At 46.8% G+C, this 16,080-nt stretch overlaps 1 protein-coding gene across 3 annotated transcripts in view; it reads right to left on the bottom strand.

Annotated features, from left to right (window-relative positions):
* The window catches only part of slc38a11 (solute carrier family 38 member 11), a 239,926-nt gene that overhangs the window by 17,601 nt on the left and 206,245 nt on the right, over positions 1-16,080 (bottom strand). For all 3 annotated transcript variants that reach the window (XM_072474017.1, XM_072474034.1, XM_072474024.1), the window contains one exon: positions 14,031-14,143. In XM_072474017.1, the coding sequence (XP_072330118.1) occupies positions 14,031-14,143 (113 nt within the window). The remainder of the gene's footprint in view (positions 1-14,030; positions 14,144-16,080) is intronic.

Raw genomic sequence — 16,080 nt, 5'->3', positions numbered from 1 at the left:
CGGGGTTTGCGGCAGCACCATTCACATGGAGTGCCACCTCCAGTCTGCTTCGACACTGCTGCCTTCTCCAGCATCTAGCCGCCTGGGCTGCCACCAGCTCAGTGAGGGCATCCTCTGCGGGACCGACACCACCAACCATTTTGGTAACTGTAAGGAATTGGAAAAAGAGAGAGACCAACAAATAGTTAGGGCTTCCACCCCAGGACACTCAACTCCCCCAAGCCTCCCCCATCCTTACATGTCCTGCCCTCTCTCAGAGTGTCATACATTGAGCTGGTTGTATTAGAAAACCTTGTGCTGTACATTACCCCCAGCCACAGCAGGAACCCCTAGACCCCAGACTCCAACTGGGAACATTAGGGAGACCGTGCCAAGTCCCTCCCCTGATCCACATACTCACTCTTTGGTCACGAGGATATCCCAAGTGCTGAAGTTCAGCTCTTGAGTGTTTCATTCTTGGCTGCTGCCTCTGTGTTGCTGAAACTAATAGCGGTCAGGCAAACTGTTCAGCATTCAAAGTTTGATTGAAGTGCGATGCAATAATCATCGTATGTACCCACGAGAATGCACTCGAGAGGTGTGAAATACTCTCGCAACTAACAAGGCCAAGTCTTTATTCACAATAGCCTTCAGCTGTAAAGCTAGAGGCTGCTCACAGTCGAAGAGAGTTTTTCTTTTTCTTTTAAATATTTTTATTTTCCTCCTTTTTCACATTTTCTCCCAAATTTACACCCACCAACAATAAATAATAAGTAGTACCGAATACAATGTCAATTCCCATATCAATAACAGCAATCCCATCCTCCCACCAAACCCCCAAACAGCAGCCCGCATGTTAACATAAGCAAATAACAAAAAGGAATCAGGAATCACCCATAGTCACCATTAACACACACCGCCCCCCTCCCCCCAACCCTCCCAACCCCTCCCCCCCCGCTAATGTTCAATGTTATCCAATTCTTGGAAAGTGCATAATGAATAACGCCCATGAATTGTAGAACCCCTCCATCTTTACCCCAAGTTCAACTTTACTTTCTCAAGAGTTAAGAATTCCAACAGGTTCCCCCGCCACGCCAGGGCACAGGGTGGAGAGGTTGCTCTCCACCCCAACAGGATCCACCTTCGGGCGATCAATGAGGCGAAGGCTACAATATCTGCCTCCGCACCCGTTTCCAACCCTTGCTGGTCCAACACCCCGAATATGGCCTCCCGAGGGCCCGGGTCCAGTTTCACGTGCACCACTTTTGAGATTACTCTAAAACCTCCTTCCAGTAACTCTCTAGCTTTCGACAGGACCAAAACATATGAACGTAATTTGCGGGCCCCCCCCCCCCCCCCCGGCAACGTTCAACACATCTTCTACCTCCTCAAAGAGCCGGCTCATCCTCGCCCTTGTGAGGTGTGCTGTGTATACCACCTTCAGCTGTATCAGCCCCAACCTCGCGCATGAGGTGGAGGCATTCACTCTCCAGAGCACCTCACATCAGAACCCCTCCTCCATACCCTCTCCCAACTCTTCCTCCCACTTTGCTTTGATCCCTTCCAGTGGTGCCTTATCCTCTTCCAAAAAAGCCCGTGAATCGTTGACACTACCCCCTTCTCCAGTCCCCCTGTCATCAGCACTTCCTCCAGCAATGTGGGGGCTGGCTGCACCGGGAAGCTCTGTATCTCCTTCTTGGCAAAATCTTGAACCTGCTTGTATCTAAACATTTCCCCCTACTCCAGCCTATACTTCACTCCCAGCTCCTTCAATCCTGCAAACTGACCCCCAAGAAACAAATATTTTAGTGTCTTAATCCCCTTCTTTTCCCATCTCCGAAAATTCCCATCCCACTTCCCTGGCTCAAATCTGTGGTTCCTCCAAATCGGCATTTTCCTTGATCCTGCCCCCAAGTGTTGGCGAAACTGCCTCCAAATTCTCAATGAAGCTATTATTACCGGACTCCTGAGTATTGCCCCAGGGCCATCGGGAGAGACGCTGTTGCGAGCGCCTTCAATCCCGACCCCCTACACAAACTCCCCTCCATTCTGACCCACTGGGAATCAACCACTCTGACCCAGCTCCGCACCTACTGACATCACAGAAAAGCTGTGACCTGAGTGGCTGGTTGGGAATCTACACTAAATTAAAAAAATTAAGCATTGGTAACTAATTAAACATAATTATTTCATTATAATTTAGAGGGGTATCTAAGCCAGAGATCGGAGAGTACTATATTTAGCTTTCGCATTTATATTAGAAATCTAGTGCTAGGAAACAGATAGTTAACAGTAACTTTAAAAAAATATATATATATACATTTAAAAAAAACCACATTTAATGTTAATTAATTGACGCAATGTCAGTTAGAGGGGTGCAGTGCTCTGACTGTGAGATGTGGCAGGTCCGGGAGGCTTCCAGCGTCCCGGATGGCTTCATCTGCAGAAAGTGCACCCAACTGGAGCTCCTCACAGACCGCATGGTTCGGTTGGAGCAGCAATTGGATGCACTTAGGAGCATGCAGGTGGCGGAAAGTGTCATAGATCGCAGTTATATAAATGTGGTCACACCCAAGGTGCGGGCAGAGAAATGGGTGACCACCAGAAAGGGCAGGCAGTCAGTGCAGGAATCCCCTGTAGTTGTCCCCCTCTCGAACAGGTATACCCCTTTGGATACTGTCGGGGGGGATAGCCTATCAGGGGAAAACAGCAGCAGCCAGAGCAGTGGCACGACGGCTGGCTCTGATGTTCAGAAGGGAGGGTCAAAGCGCAGAAGAGCAATAGTAATAGGGGACTCTATAGTCAGGGGCACAGATAGGCGCTTCTGTGGACATGAAAGAGACTCCAGGATGGTATGTTGCCTCCCTGGTGCCAGGGTCCAGGATGTCTCCGAACGGGTAGAGGGCATCCTGAAGGGGGAGGGCAAACAGGCAGAGGTCGTTGCACATATTGGTACAAACGACATAGGCAGGAAGGGGCATGAGGTCCTGCAGCAGGAGTTCAGGGAGCTCGGCAGAAAGTTAAAAGACAGGACCTCTAGGGGTGTAATCTCGGGATTACTCCCTGTGCCACGTGCCAGTGAGGCTAGAAATAGGAAGATAGAGCAGCTAAACACGTGGCTAAACAGCTGGTGTAGGAGGGAGGGTTTCCGTTATCTGGACCACTGGGAGCTCTTCTGGGGCAGGTGTGACCTATATAAGGACGGGTTGCATCTAAACTGGAGAGGCATAAATATCCTGGCCGCGAGGTTTGCTAGTGTCCCACGGGAGGGTTTAAACTAGTATGGCATGGGGGTGGGCACGGGAGCAATAGGTCAGAAGGTGAGAGCATTGAGGGAGAACGATGGAATAGGGACAGTGGGGCTCTGAGGCAGAGCAGACAGGGAGAAGTTGCTGAACACAGCGGGTCTGGTGGCCTGAAGTGCATATGTTTTAATGCAAGAAGTATTACGGGTAGGGCAGATGAACCTAGAGCTTGGATTAGTACTTGGAACTATGATGTTGTTGCCATTACAGAGACCTGGTTGAGGGAAGGGCAGGATTGGCAGCTAAACGTTCCAGGATTTAGATGTTTCAGGCGGAATAGAGGGGGATGTAAAAGGGGTGGCGGAGTTGCGCTATTGGTTAGGGACAATATCACAGCTGTACTGTGGGAGGACACCTCAGAGGGCAGTGAGGCTATATGGGTTGAGATCAGGAATAAGAAGGGTGCAGTCACAATGTTGGGGGTTTACTACAGGCCTCCCAACAGCCAGCGGGAGATAGAGGAGCAGATAGGTAGACAGATTTTGGAAAAGAGTAAAAACAACAGGGTTGTGGTGATGGGAGACTTCAACTTCCCCAATATTGACTGGGACTCACTTAGTGCCTGGGGCTTAGACGGGGCGGAGTTTGTAAGGAGCATCCAGGAGGGCTTCTTAAAACAATATGTGGACAGTCCAACTAGGGAAGGGGCGGTACTGGACCTGGTATTGGGGAATGAGCCCGGCCAGGTGGTAGATGTTTCAGTAGGGGAGCATTTCGGGAACAGTGACCACAATTCAGTAAATTTTAAAGTGCTGGTGGACAAGGATAAGAGTGGTCCTAGGATGAATGTGCTAAATTGGGGGAAGGCTAATTATAACAATATTAGGCGGGAACTGAAGAACATAGATTGGGGGCGGATGTTTGAGGGCAAATCAACATCGGACATGTGGGAGGCTTTCAAATGTCAGTTGAAAGGAATTCAGGACCGGCATGTTCCTGTCAGGAAGAAGGATAAATACGGCAATTTTCGGGAACCTTGGATAACGAGAGATATTGTAGGCCTCGTCAAAAAGGAAAAGGAGGCATTTGTCAGGGCTAAAAGGCTGGGAACAGACGAAGCCTGTGTGGAATATAAGGAAAGTAGGAAGGAACTTAAGCAAGGAGTCAGGAGGGCTAGAAGGGGTCACGAAAAGTCATTGGCAAATAGGGTTAAGGAAAATCCCAAGGCTTTTTACACGTACATAAAAAGCAAGAGGATAGCCAGGGAAAGGGTTGGCCCACTGAAGGATAGGCAAGGGAATCTATGTGTGGAGCCAGAGGAAATGGGCGAGGTACTAAATGAATACTTTGCATCAGTATTCACCAAAGAGAAGAAATTGGTAGATGTTGAGTCTGGAGAAGGGTGTGTAGATACCCTGGGTCACATTGAGATCCAAAAAGACGAGGTGTTGGGCGTCTTAAAAAATATGAAGGTAGATAAGTCCCCAGGGCCTGATGGGATCTACCCCAGAATACTGAAGGAGGCTGGAGAGGAAATTGCTGAGGCCTTGACAGAAATCTTTGGATCCTCACTGTCTTCAGGTGATGTCCCGGAGGACTGGAGAATAGCCAATGTTGTTCCTCTGTTTAAGAAGGGTAGCAAGGATAATCCAGGGAACTACAGGCTGGTGAGCCTTACTTCAGTGGTAGGGAAATTACTGGAGAGAATTCTTCGAGACAGGATCTACTCCCATTTGGAAGCAAATGGATGTATTAGTGAGAGGCAGCATGGTTTTGTGAAGGGGAGGTCGTGTCTCACTAACTTGATAGAGTTTTTCGAGGAGGTCACTAAGATGATTGATGCAGGTAGGGCAGTAGATGTTGTCTATATGGACTTCAGTAAGGCCTTTGACAAGGTCCCTCATGGTAGACTAGTACAAAAGGTGAAGTCACACGGGATCAGGGTGAGCTGGCAAGGTGGATACAGAACTGGCTAGGTCATAGAAGGCAGAGAGTAGCAATGGAAGGATGCTTTTCTAATTGGAGGGCCGTGACCAGTGGTGTTCCACAGGGATCAGTGCTGGGACCTTTGCTGTTTGTAGTATATATAAATGATTTGGAGGAAAATGTAACTGGTCTGATTAGTAAGTTTGCAACGACACAAAGGTTGGTGGAATTGCGGATAGCGATGAGGACTGTCAGAGGATACAGCAGGATTTAGATTGTTTGGAGACTTGGGCGGAGAGATGGCAGATGGAGTTTAATCCGGACAAATGTGAGGTAATGCATTTTGGAAGGTCTAATGCAGGTAGGGAATATACAGTGAATGGTAGAACCCTCAAGAGTATTGAAAGTCAAAGAGATCTAGGAGTACAGGACCACACGTCACTGAAAGGGGCAACACAGGTGGAGAAGGAAGTCAAGAAGGCATACGGCATGCTTGCCTTCATTGGCCGGGGCATTGAGTATAAGAATTGGCAAGTCATTTTGCAGCTGTATAGAACCTTAGTTAGGCCACACTTGGAGTATAGTGTTCAATTCTGGTCGCCACACTACCAGAAGGATGTGGAGGCTTTAGAGAGGGTGCAGAAGAGATTTACCAGAATGTTGCCTGGTATGGAGGGCATTAGCTATGAGGAGCGGTTGAATAAACTCGGTTTGTTCTCACTGGAATGAAGGAGGTTGAAGGGCGACCTGATAGAGGTCTACAAAATTATGAGGGGCATAGACAGAGTGGATAGTCAGAGGCTTTTCCCCGGGGTAGAGGGGTCAATTACTAGGAGGCATAGGTTTAAGGTGAGAGGGGCAAGGTTTAGAGTAGATGTACGAGGCACGATTTTTACGCAGAGGGTAGTGGGTGCCTGGAACTCGCTACCGGAGGAGGTGGTGGAAGCAGGGACGATAGTGACATTTAAGGGGCATCTTGACAAATACATGAATAGGATGTGAATAGAGGGATACGGACCCAGGAAGTGTAGAAGATTGTAGTTTAGTCGGGCAGCATGGTCGTCACGGGCTTGGAGGGCCGAAGGGCCTGTTCCTGTGCTGTACATTTCTTTGTTCTTTGTTTGTTCTTTGTACTCCACATTCGCCGCCCGGTAATAATACATCAGGTTCGGAAGACCCAAACCCCCTGCCTGCCTCCCCCTCTGTAGCAGCACCTTTCTCACTCTGGCCACCTTCCCTACCCATATGAACGAGGTAATCATTCCTTCAATCTCTCTAAAAAATGCCTTTGGCAGGAAAATCGTCAGGCACTGGAAAATAAACAGAAATTGGGGCAACACGTTCATTTTAACTGCCTGTACCCAACCTGACAGTGACAGAGGGAGACCACCCCAGCTTTCCAGATCAGCTTTTACTCTCCCCACCAACTAGAAATGTTGTAACTTTGGAGCCCCCCCCCCCGCAAATCCCGACCAATCTGCACACCCAGGTATCTAAAGTGAGTCCCTGCCCTACGGAATGGCAGCCCCCCCACCTCCGGCCGAGACCCCACTAAACAATCACTCTTGTCTAGAATTAATTTGTACCCTGAGAAAGACCCAAACACCTGAAGCAGCTCCAATATTCCCAATATTGAGACACTCAGTTCTGTCATGTATAACAAGTCATCGGCACATAAGGACACACTATGCTCTATCTCCACCTGCACTATCCCTTTACAGTCAAAGGGAGTTTAAGTGATCTTCAGCATATAACCAATAACAGAGCTCTGTCCTGGAAGTGTTTGGTAGGACAGACAGGCAGCAGGTGTAGTTGCCCCTGTTAAAGATGGCTTGATGACCTCACAGCCAAAACACCCCTCAACACCCCCTCCCTCCCCACCCCCTGACCCAAGGCCAACCCCTGACTTGGAAAGCTTCAGCCCCCGACAAAGCCCACCACCCCCCCACAGCCAGCTCCAGGGCATGCTCGAAAATGGAAATGGCTACTCCCCTCCTCAGTGTTATGATATTCAGATAAACATCATGGTGCAAACACACATACACACTGATGGACAGATCAACGGACCAATCAACACACACGCAACATCACAGCCAATCACAAGCAAGGGCACACGCACTATAAAACGGGGAACACCACAGTTCCCGCCCATTCCAGCAGGAGACAGCTCAGGGCACAGAGCTCACAGCAAGCCATTCAGACATTCACCATGTGCTGAGTGCCTCTCCAAGATAGTGTTAGGGCTGGGTCCACAGGTTAAAGGGTAATGAACGAACCACAGTAACAAGTTTACAGATGTTGTTATTGATAGTAATAAAACAGAGTTGTACCATCTGCAACCGTGTTGATTCGTCTGTGTAGCAGAGCACCCAACACGACACACAGTTCCCCTCAGCAGCCATTGCATCAGCTTCACGTTTTTAAAAAGGAGTACTAAACGATGCCTGCGTGTTTCTCACAGGGGAGCAGTTTAATTCCCGGGGGGCCGTTACATTCGACTTCAATCTCGCTACCAAGATGGAAATTAATGCAGCTTGGCCTTAATGATATGCTCACCATATTTGGGCGAGATCCGCAACTCACCATCGGGAGCGGATTGGTTGGGTAGCAAACTGATTTGCGTCAGGTGCGATTCTTAATTTTGGTTTTTCCTACGATTTAACCGGCAATGGTGAAATTGTGCATTGAGTGCGTGTAGGGGAGTTGAGAGAGACTGAGTGAGTGTGAGAGACTGAGTGAGTGAACGTGGGTGAGTGTGAGAGACTGAGTGAGTGTGAGAGACTGAGTGAGTGTGTGTAGGGGAGTGAGAAGGTGTGAGTGAGTGAATGGGGGTGAGTGTGAGAGACTGAGTGAGCCTTACGCCCAATCTCAGATTTCTCACTCATTTACCAGCACACACCAGCATACACACACTCACCCAGCCACATACACTGACATTCTGGTCAGTATTATTACTTATTCTTTTTTTAATCTTGCAATTTATTGCTCTGGCGTTGCTGTATTTTTGCTCAGCAATTCTTTCTTTCCTTAAAATTTCTATTTTTAAAAAAATTCAGTTTATTGTCATGCCAAACTTGCTAAATTTGCTCAGATCCTGCTAATTAAGTGTTTGAAAATAATCCAATTAGCTGGATTCACTGCCTTAAAAAAATGCAGCAACTACAACAAAACAAGTCTCCATAGGTTTTGAATATTTGCAGTATAGAGGCTAGTGAATGCACACCTGTACGCTCACATGTTATATGACTTGTGTTGCAATTTATGTGACATCAACTGCTTGAGTTTACTGCTTTTGCTGTTTGGTTGTTTTTGTGGACATAGTCTTAGTCCTTTATTTGTGTTCTGCCTGATTTTCTTAAGTAATTATCTCAGGTGGTCAAAGCAGCCATCCAATGTTTAGAGACAGCATGCAAATAAGGCAGTTGTGGTAGTTTCCCATGTCATCACTTCTCTCCTATCAAAGCTTACCATGCAGCGTTGGGCATGCAAAGCATTTGTTAAAGTGGACTGCAGCAAACTGAAGTCAAATTTTTACTTCATGTCCCTCATAGACAACAGAAAGAGGTAGTGTGTCCGGATAGGAATTTTAACCCAAAGCTATAGGTCACTTCCATAGTTCACAATGCAAACTAGATGTCTATAAACACGATTTTATAACCAATCAGTGCAAATACAATGGAGAGTCAGCCGATTTGATGAAGGATTTTGTGCTTGGAAGGTGTATCTGTCATTCTTCTGACTTCACAAGCTAAAGTTATATATTTGACCATTGAAGAATCTTGCTTCGGACACCATGAACTATGCTTTGTAGCCTAAAGTATGTTAGCAGCAATTCTTTATTAACAACTGATAACTGTGCAAATATTTACTGGGTATGATTATGGAGCTGACTCCAGTATAGGTCTTCCTTCATATCTATCCACCTCCAGACTGCCTCTGGCTCAGGTTCATGTGCTTTCTTACATCACTGTCTGGGCGATACTGTAATCAGTCCCACATAAACCATTCAGAATTCTCCCTCTGTACCCAAACAGGTGCCAAAATGTGGCGACCAGGAGCTTTTCAGTGTTAATGTATGCCTACTTGTGACAAATTATTATAAACCATCTGTATAAACCATTATTAAACCATCGGAGAGGAAATTGCTGAGGCCTTGACAGAAATCTTTGGATCCTCGCTGTCTTCAGGGGATGTCCCGGAGGACTGGGGAATAGCCAATGTTGTTCCTCTGTTTAAGAAGGGTAGCAAGGATAATCCAGGGAACTACAGGCTGGTGAGCCTTACTTCAGTGGTAGGGAAATTACTGGAGAGAATTCTTCGAGACAGGATCTACTCCCATTTGGAAGCAAATGGACGTATTAGTGAGAGGCAGCATGGTTTTGTGAAGGGGAGGTCGTGTCTCACTAACTTGATAGAGTTTTTCGAGGAGGTCACTAAGATGATTGATGCAGGTAGGGCAGTAGATGTTGTCTATATGGACTTCAGTAAGGCCTTTGACAAGGTCCCTCATGGTAGACTAGTACAAAAGGTGAAGTCACACGGGATCAGGGGTGAGCTGGCAAGGTGGATGCAGAACTGGCTAGGCCATAGAAGGCAGAGAGTAGCAATGGAGGGATGCTTTTCTAATTGGAGGGCTGTGACCAGTGGTGTTCCACAGGGATCAGTGCTGGGACCTTTGCTCTTTGTAGTATATATAAATGATTTGGAGGAAAATGTAACTGGTCTGATTAGTAAGTTTGCAGACGACACAAAGGTTGGTGGAATTGCGGGTAGCGATGAGGACTGTCGGAGGATACAGCAGGATTTAGATTGTCTGGAGACTTGGGCGGAGAGATGGCAGATGGAGTTTAATCCGGACAAATGTGAGGTAATGCATTTTGGAAGGTCTAATGCAGGTAGGGAATATACAGTGAATGGTAGAACCCTCAAGAGTATTGAAAGTCAAAGAGATCTAGGAGTACAGGTCCACAGGTCATTGAAAGGGGCAACACAGGTGGAGAAGGTAGTCAAGAAGGCATACGGCATGCTTGCCTTCATTGGCCGGGGCATTGAGTATAAGAATTGGCAAGTCATGTTGCAGCTGTATAGAACCTTAGTTAGGCCACACTTGGAGTATAGTGTTCAATTCTGGTCACCACACTACCAGAAGGATGTGGAGGCTTTAGAGAGGGTGCAGAAGAGATTTACCAGAATGTTGCCTGGTATGGAGGGCAGTAGCTATGAGGAGCGGTTGAATAAACTCGGTTTGTTCTCACTGGAACGAAGGAGGTTGAGGGGAGACCTGATAGAGGTATACAAAATTATGAGGGGCATTGTCAGAGTGGATAGTCAGAGGCTTTTCCCCAGGGTAGAGGGGTCAATTACTAGGGGGCATAGGTTTAAGGTGAGAGGGGCAAGGTTTAGAGTAGATGTACGAGGCAAGTTTTTTACGCAGAGGGTAGTAGGTGCCTGGAACTCGCTACCGGAGGAGGTAGTGGAAGCAGGGACGATAGGGACATTTAAGGGGCATCTTGACAAATATATGAATAGGGTGGGAATAGAAGGATACGGCCCCAGGTAGTGTAGAAGATTGTAGTTTAGTCGGGCAGCATGGTCGGCACGGGCTTGGAGGGCCGAAGGGCCTATTCCTGTGCTGTACATTTCTTTGTTCTTTGTGTACCAGATCCAACCAATACACCTCCCCCAAATCCTTATCCATGGATATAGTTTACTTCAAGATTTACATTCATACAAGTCTTGTGCATTTATCTTATTGTTACAACCTGAATGTGATTCTAACAGTTTTGCTATTACAGTGTTAACATTATTAACATCCTCACTACCCTAACTCCTCCCTTCAAATCCTTCAAGTTAGAGGTTCATGCAGTCTGGAGGCTGTATCACTCTTCCACATCCCATTCACCATTCTGTTGGGACAGTGGTAGGCTCTGGTGGTTCTAGTTCAATGTTGTTGGCTTGGAGGTTGGATGGCAATTGGGTATGGTTTCTACCATTGTTTGACGTTAAACCATAAAACATAGAAGCAGAATCAGGCAACTCGGCCCATCGGGTCTGCTCCGCCATTCAATCATGGCTGATATTTTCTCATCCCCATTCTCCTGCCTTCTCCCATAACCCTTGATCCCCCTATCAATCAAAAACCTATCTATCTCTGTCTTAAAGACATTCAGTGATTTGGCCTCCACAGCCTTCTGCGGCAAAGAGTTCCACTGATTCACCACCCTCTGGCTGAAGAAATTCCTCCTCATCTCTATTTTAAAGGATTGTCCCTTTAGCCTGAGATTGTATCCTCTGGTTCTATTTTTTCCTACAAGTGAAAACATCCTGTCCACGTCCACTCTATCCAGGTCACGCAGTATCCTGTAAGTTTCAATAAGATCCCCTCTCATCCTTCTAAACGCCAATGAATACAGACCCAGAGTCCTCAACAGTTCCTCATACAACAAGCTCTTCATTCCAGGGATCATTCTTGTGAACCTCCTCTGGACCCTTTCCAATGCAAGCACATCTTTCCTTGGCTACGGGGCCCAAAACTGCTCACAATACTCCAAATGGGGTCTGACCAGAGCCTTATACAGTCTCAGAAGTACATCCCTAGTCTTGTATTCTTGCCCTCTTGACATGAATGCTAACATTGCATTTGCCTTCCTAACTGTCGTCTGAACCTGCACGTTAACCTTAAGAGAATCGTGAACAAGGACTCCAAAGTCCCTTTGTGCTTCTGATTTCCTAAGCATTTCCCCATTTAGAAAATAGTCTATGCCTAATTTCCTCCTTCCAAAGTGCACAACCTCACACTTTTCCACATTGTATTCCATCTGCCACTTCACTGCCCACTCTCCTAGCCTGTCCAAATCCTTCTGCTCCGCCATTCAATCATGGCTGATATTTTCTCATCCCCATTCTCCTGCCTTCTCCATAACCCTTGATCCCCCTATTAATCAAAAACCTATCTATCTCTGTCTTAAAGACAGAGATAGCCCCCTTGCTTCCTCAATACTACCTGTCCCTCTACAGATCTTTGTATCATCTGCAAACTTAGCAACAGTGCCTTCAGTTCCTTCTTCCAGATCATTAATGTATATCTGTCTGGTTGGTCTGACTAGTTTTGCAGTGTATCATGGTTGTTGTTACTCTTGATTGTTTCAGTTGTGGTGGATGAAAATTATATTCATCTGCTTGGTAATTTTTCTCTTCTTCTCCGTTTAGGCCATCTGGAGACTCTCCGGGGTGGATTCTCCGTTCGGGAGACTATGGCCGGGATCCTCCGTCCAGCGACGCAAGAATCGCGAATCGCGATGACTCAGGTATCAGCCGAAAATCGAGGCTGGTACCGGTCGCCCAATGGAGTGCCATGCTCCGGTGTCGCGATGGTGGCGCGAAAGCGTTTCCACGCCCCACGCCACCGTGAGAGTGCGAAACGTACAGTAGCATTCGTTAATATATCATTAATGGTCTGACTCGGTAGTCTCCGGCCTCACGCCATGCTCCTCCTCCGTCTGGCGGACGTGATGCCGGCGTGGTTCACGAGTGGTATTTGAGCTTGGGGACTGGGCAGCCGAAGGCACACGGTGCAGTGATAAACGGCGGAGTTGATTGGATTGGATTGGATTTGTTTATTGTCACGTGTACCGAGGTACAGTGAAACGTATTTTTCTGCGAACAGCTCAACAGATTATTAGGTACATGAGAAGAAAAGGGAATAAAAGAAAATACATAATAGGGCAACACAACAGAGACAATGTAACTACAAAAGCACTGGCATCGGATGAAGCATACAGGATGTAGTGTTAACGAGGTCAGTCCATAAGAGAGTCATTTAGGAGTCTGGTGACAGTGGGGAAGAAGCTGTTTTTGAGTCTGTTCGTGCGTGTTCTCAGACTTCTGTATCTCCTGCCCGATGGAAGAAGTTGGAAGAGTGAGTAAGCCGGGTGGGAGGGATCTTTGATTATGCTGCCCGCTTTCCCCAGGCAGCGGGAGGTGTAGATGGAGTCGATGGATGGGAGGCAGGTTCGTGTGATGGACTGGGCGGTGTTCACGACTCTCTGAAGTTTCTTGCGGTCCTGGGCCGAGCAGTTGCCATACCAGGCTGTGATGCAGCCCGATGGGATGCTTTCTATGGTGCATCTGTAAAAGTTGGTAAGGGTTAATGTGGACATGCCGCATTTCCTTAGTTTCCTGTGGAAGTATAGGCGCTGTTGTGCTTTCTTGGCACAGCAAGGCGGAATTTGAAGATCAGGGAGTTGGAGAAGGTTATGGAGCTCAGAAGATATGAGGTCATGGAGGGATTTAAAAATAAGAAAGATAATTTTAAAACCAAGGCACTGCTTAACCAAGGCCAATGTAGGTCAGCCAGCACAGCGGTAATAGGCAAATAGAACTTGGTCTGGAATAGTCAAATCAAAGGTAAGAAAACATGGATGAATGTTTCAGTGAGCGTGCAAATATATGGGTAGAGTCAGGTGATTTTACGCAGGTGCAAGTATGTGATCTAGCAATTCATGGCAGTAGAACCTCTAGATTGACTATGATCTTCTAGTTACACCAACAATATATTTCTTTGCTTCCATAAAAATATATAAAATGGCATGAATAACATTAGATACTTTGAGGAAAGCATTAATGACAATTGGATACAGTTCTATATTAAGGAAGAGTATAATTAGATTTTATAATCGCAGGAGGATACACCACAGGTCTTCTATTTTCTACCCGATGTATAAATTCAAAATCTGTTTCTCATTACTATGAAGTAAAAGAAAAAGCTTTGTATATTACTGAATTAACTTGGAAATGTTTATCAAGGCCAAGGCACACAGTAAAATCAATAAAAATTCCCACAGTAGTTTTACAATTATATTTACTCAAAGATTAACTTACCTCACGAGTAACAAAGCATTCAATTGGAAATGTCAAAATAATGGTTATTGCGTATAGAAATCTTCCAGCAGTGATCAAATTATCATTTTTGCAATAATTTTCAAACAGATCACCTAGCAAAAAGACATGAAAAAAATTCTAGGTTGATTTTTATTCTGTTAAAAATATTAAACGCATCAACATTTTTCCTCACAAAATTAAGCTCTTACTCTGAAGTAACTTATTTTACTTTAAAAATGAATTGTTTACACGAAAAGAAATAGGATTATGCAACATTCTGCATTAAATTTTCTTTTCTATTCCAGATTGTGACAACCACATCTCTGATGACTCACAGGATTCACAATGTTATAAACTTACCTTGTTATAGTACGGAGAACCTGAAGAGTGTCTGGATTTGGGTGCAGGTGAGGGATTAAGATTGGGAAAATTATCAATGCGCTAAGAAGCCAGCTATAACCTGCCAAACCCTGCTTCTCGCAAGCACGTCAGGCTGCATGCATAGGGAGAGGTGAAATGCCAGTTAACGTTTGTTAATTAGAGCAATATTAGCACACACTAGAAATACTTGACAGATCAATCTCAACCTTAGCTCTGACAAAGAGTGATCAAGACTCAAATTATTAGCTCTGTTCTCTCTCCACAGATGCTGTCACACTTCCTGATATTTTCAGCATTTTCTGATTTTGTTTCAGATTCTAGCATCCGCAGTCATTTGCTTTTATCTCAAGAGGGGGTGGTGTGGTTTAATGGTGGCGGCCATGGAGTGAGACTTCACACATTTGGTAGCTCAAGGCGGATTCTTTCAGTCTTTTCCTGCCCTAAGGGTGTAATATTTGAGTGCAAAAGGCACAGGAGTGCCCGGGGAAGGTAATACACCTCTGCCTGGCTGGCTGGATGGATCTGTTGACGGGGACAAGGAGCGGTGCAAGAAAGATAGAGCAGTGGGAGCAGGAGAGTCTACACGGCAGGAAATATGATGGAGGGCAAGGGAGAGCACGCCACCCGCCCAGTGGTCGACAGAGCAGTTGGCAGAGATCCTGAAAAAGAGGCTTCTGCAGCAGAGGATAGAGGCGATTCAGAAACTGGAGGAGGAGGTGGGTGAACACAAGGAGCAGGAGTGGCCTTGTTGGTGGTTGAGATGGGAATGAAGCAGGAGAGCTAGAAGAGGCTGAGGGACAAGGTGGGGGATCTGGAGAATCGCTCCAGGTGGCAAAATATTAGGATTGTCAGGATGCCTTAAGGCACTGAAGGTGTGGAGGCCGCTGTGGCAAGGATGCTGGAGAGATTGATGGGGAGGGGCCTTTGATCGGCCTCTGGAGGTGGACCAAGCGCACAGGGCGCTGAGGAGGAGGCCGCAGGTGGGTGAGCCACCGAGAGTAATGGTGGCACGGTTGCACTGCTGTCTGGACAAGGAGAAGATCCTTCGATGGGTGAGGCAGACCAGAAAATGTACCTGGGAAGGGAGCAGAGAAGAGCGGACCTGCGCGGGACACTGCTGCAGGGCTGAGGATAAAGGCAGAACAGGCTTGAGGCCTTCACTTACCTTCCAGGAGCAGAGAGGAGCGGACCTGCGCGGGACACTGCTGCAGGGTTGAGGATAAAGGCAGAACAGGCTTGAGGCCTTCACTTACCTTCCAGGAGCAGAGAGGAGCGGACCTGCGCGGGACACTGCTGCAGGGGAGAAGATAACGGCAGCGGCAGGCTCGAGGCCTTCACTTACCTTCCGGGAGCAGAGACGAGCAGACCTGCGCGGGACACTGCTGCAGGGGAGAGGATAAAGGCAGCGGCAGGCTCGAGGCCTTCACTTACCTTCCGGGAGCAGACCTGCGCGGGACCCTGTGCTGCAGGTCGGACAGCTGCAAAATTGAAAAAAACCCGGTAAAGTGACGTCACAAGAGACTGTGACCTGATTGACTGAAAGGCAGACTGGGCTAAATTTGAATATTTGTGGAGTTACTAGTTTTAATTTGATTCAAGTTACTATTTTTAAGTTGATTTGAATTACTATTTTTTTAAATTTGACTTAGATTACTATTTTTAAGTTGAT

Source organism: Scyliorhinus torazame, chromosome 2 (assembly GCF_047496885.1).
Source record: "Scyliorhinus torazame isolate Kashiwa2021f chromosome 2, sScyTor2.1, whole genome shotgun sequence".
In the NCBI taxonomy this organism is placed as follows: Eukaryota; Metazoa; Chordata; class Chondrichthyes; order Carcharhiniformes; family Scyliorhinidae; genus Scyliorhinus; species Scyliorhinus torazame.
This window is presented reverse-complemented; position numbering and strand designations above follow the sequence as displayed.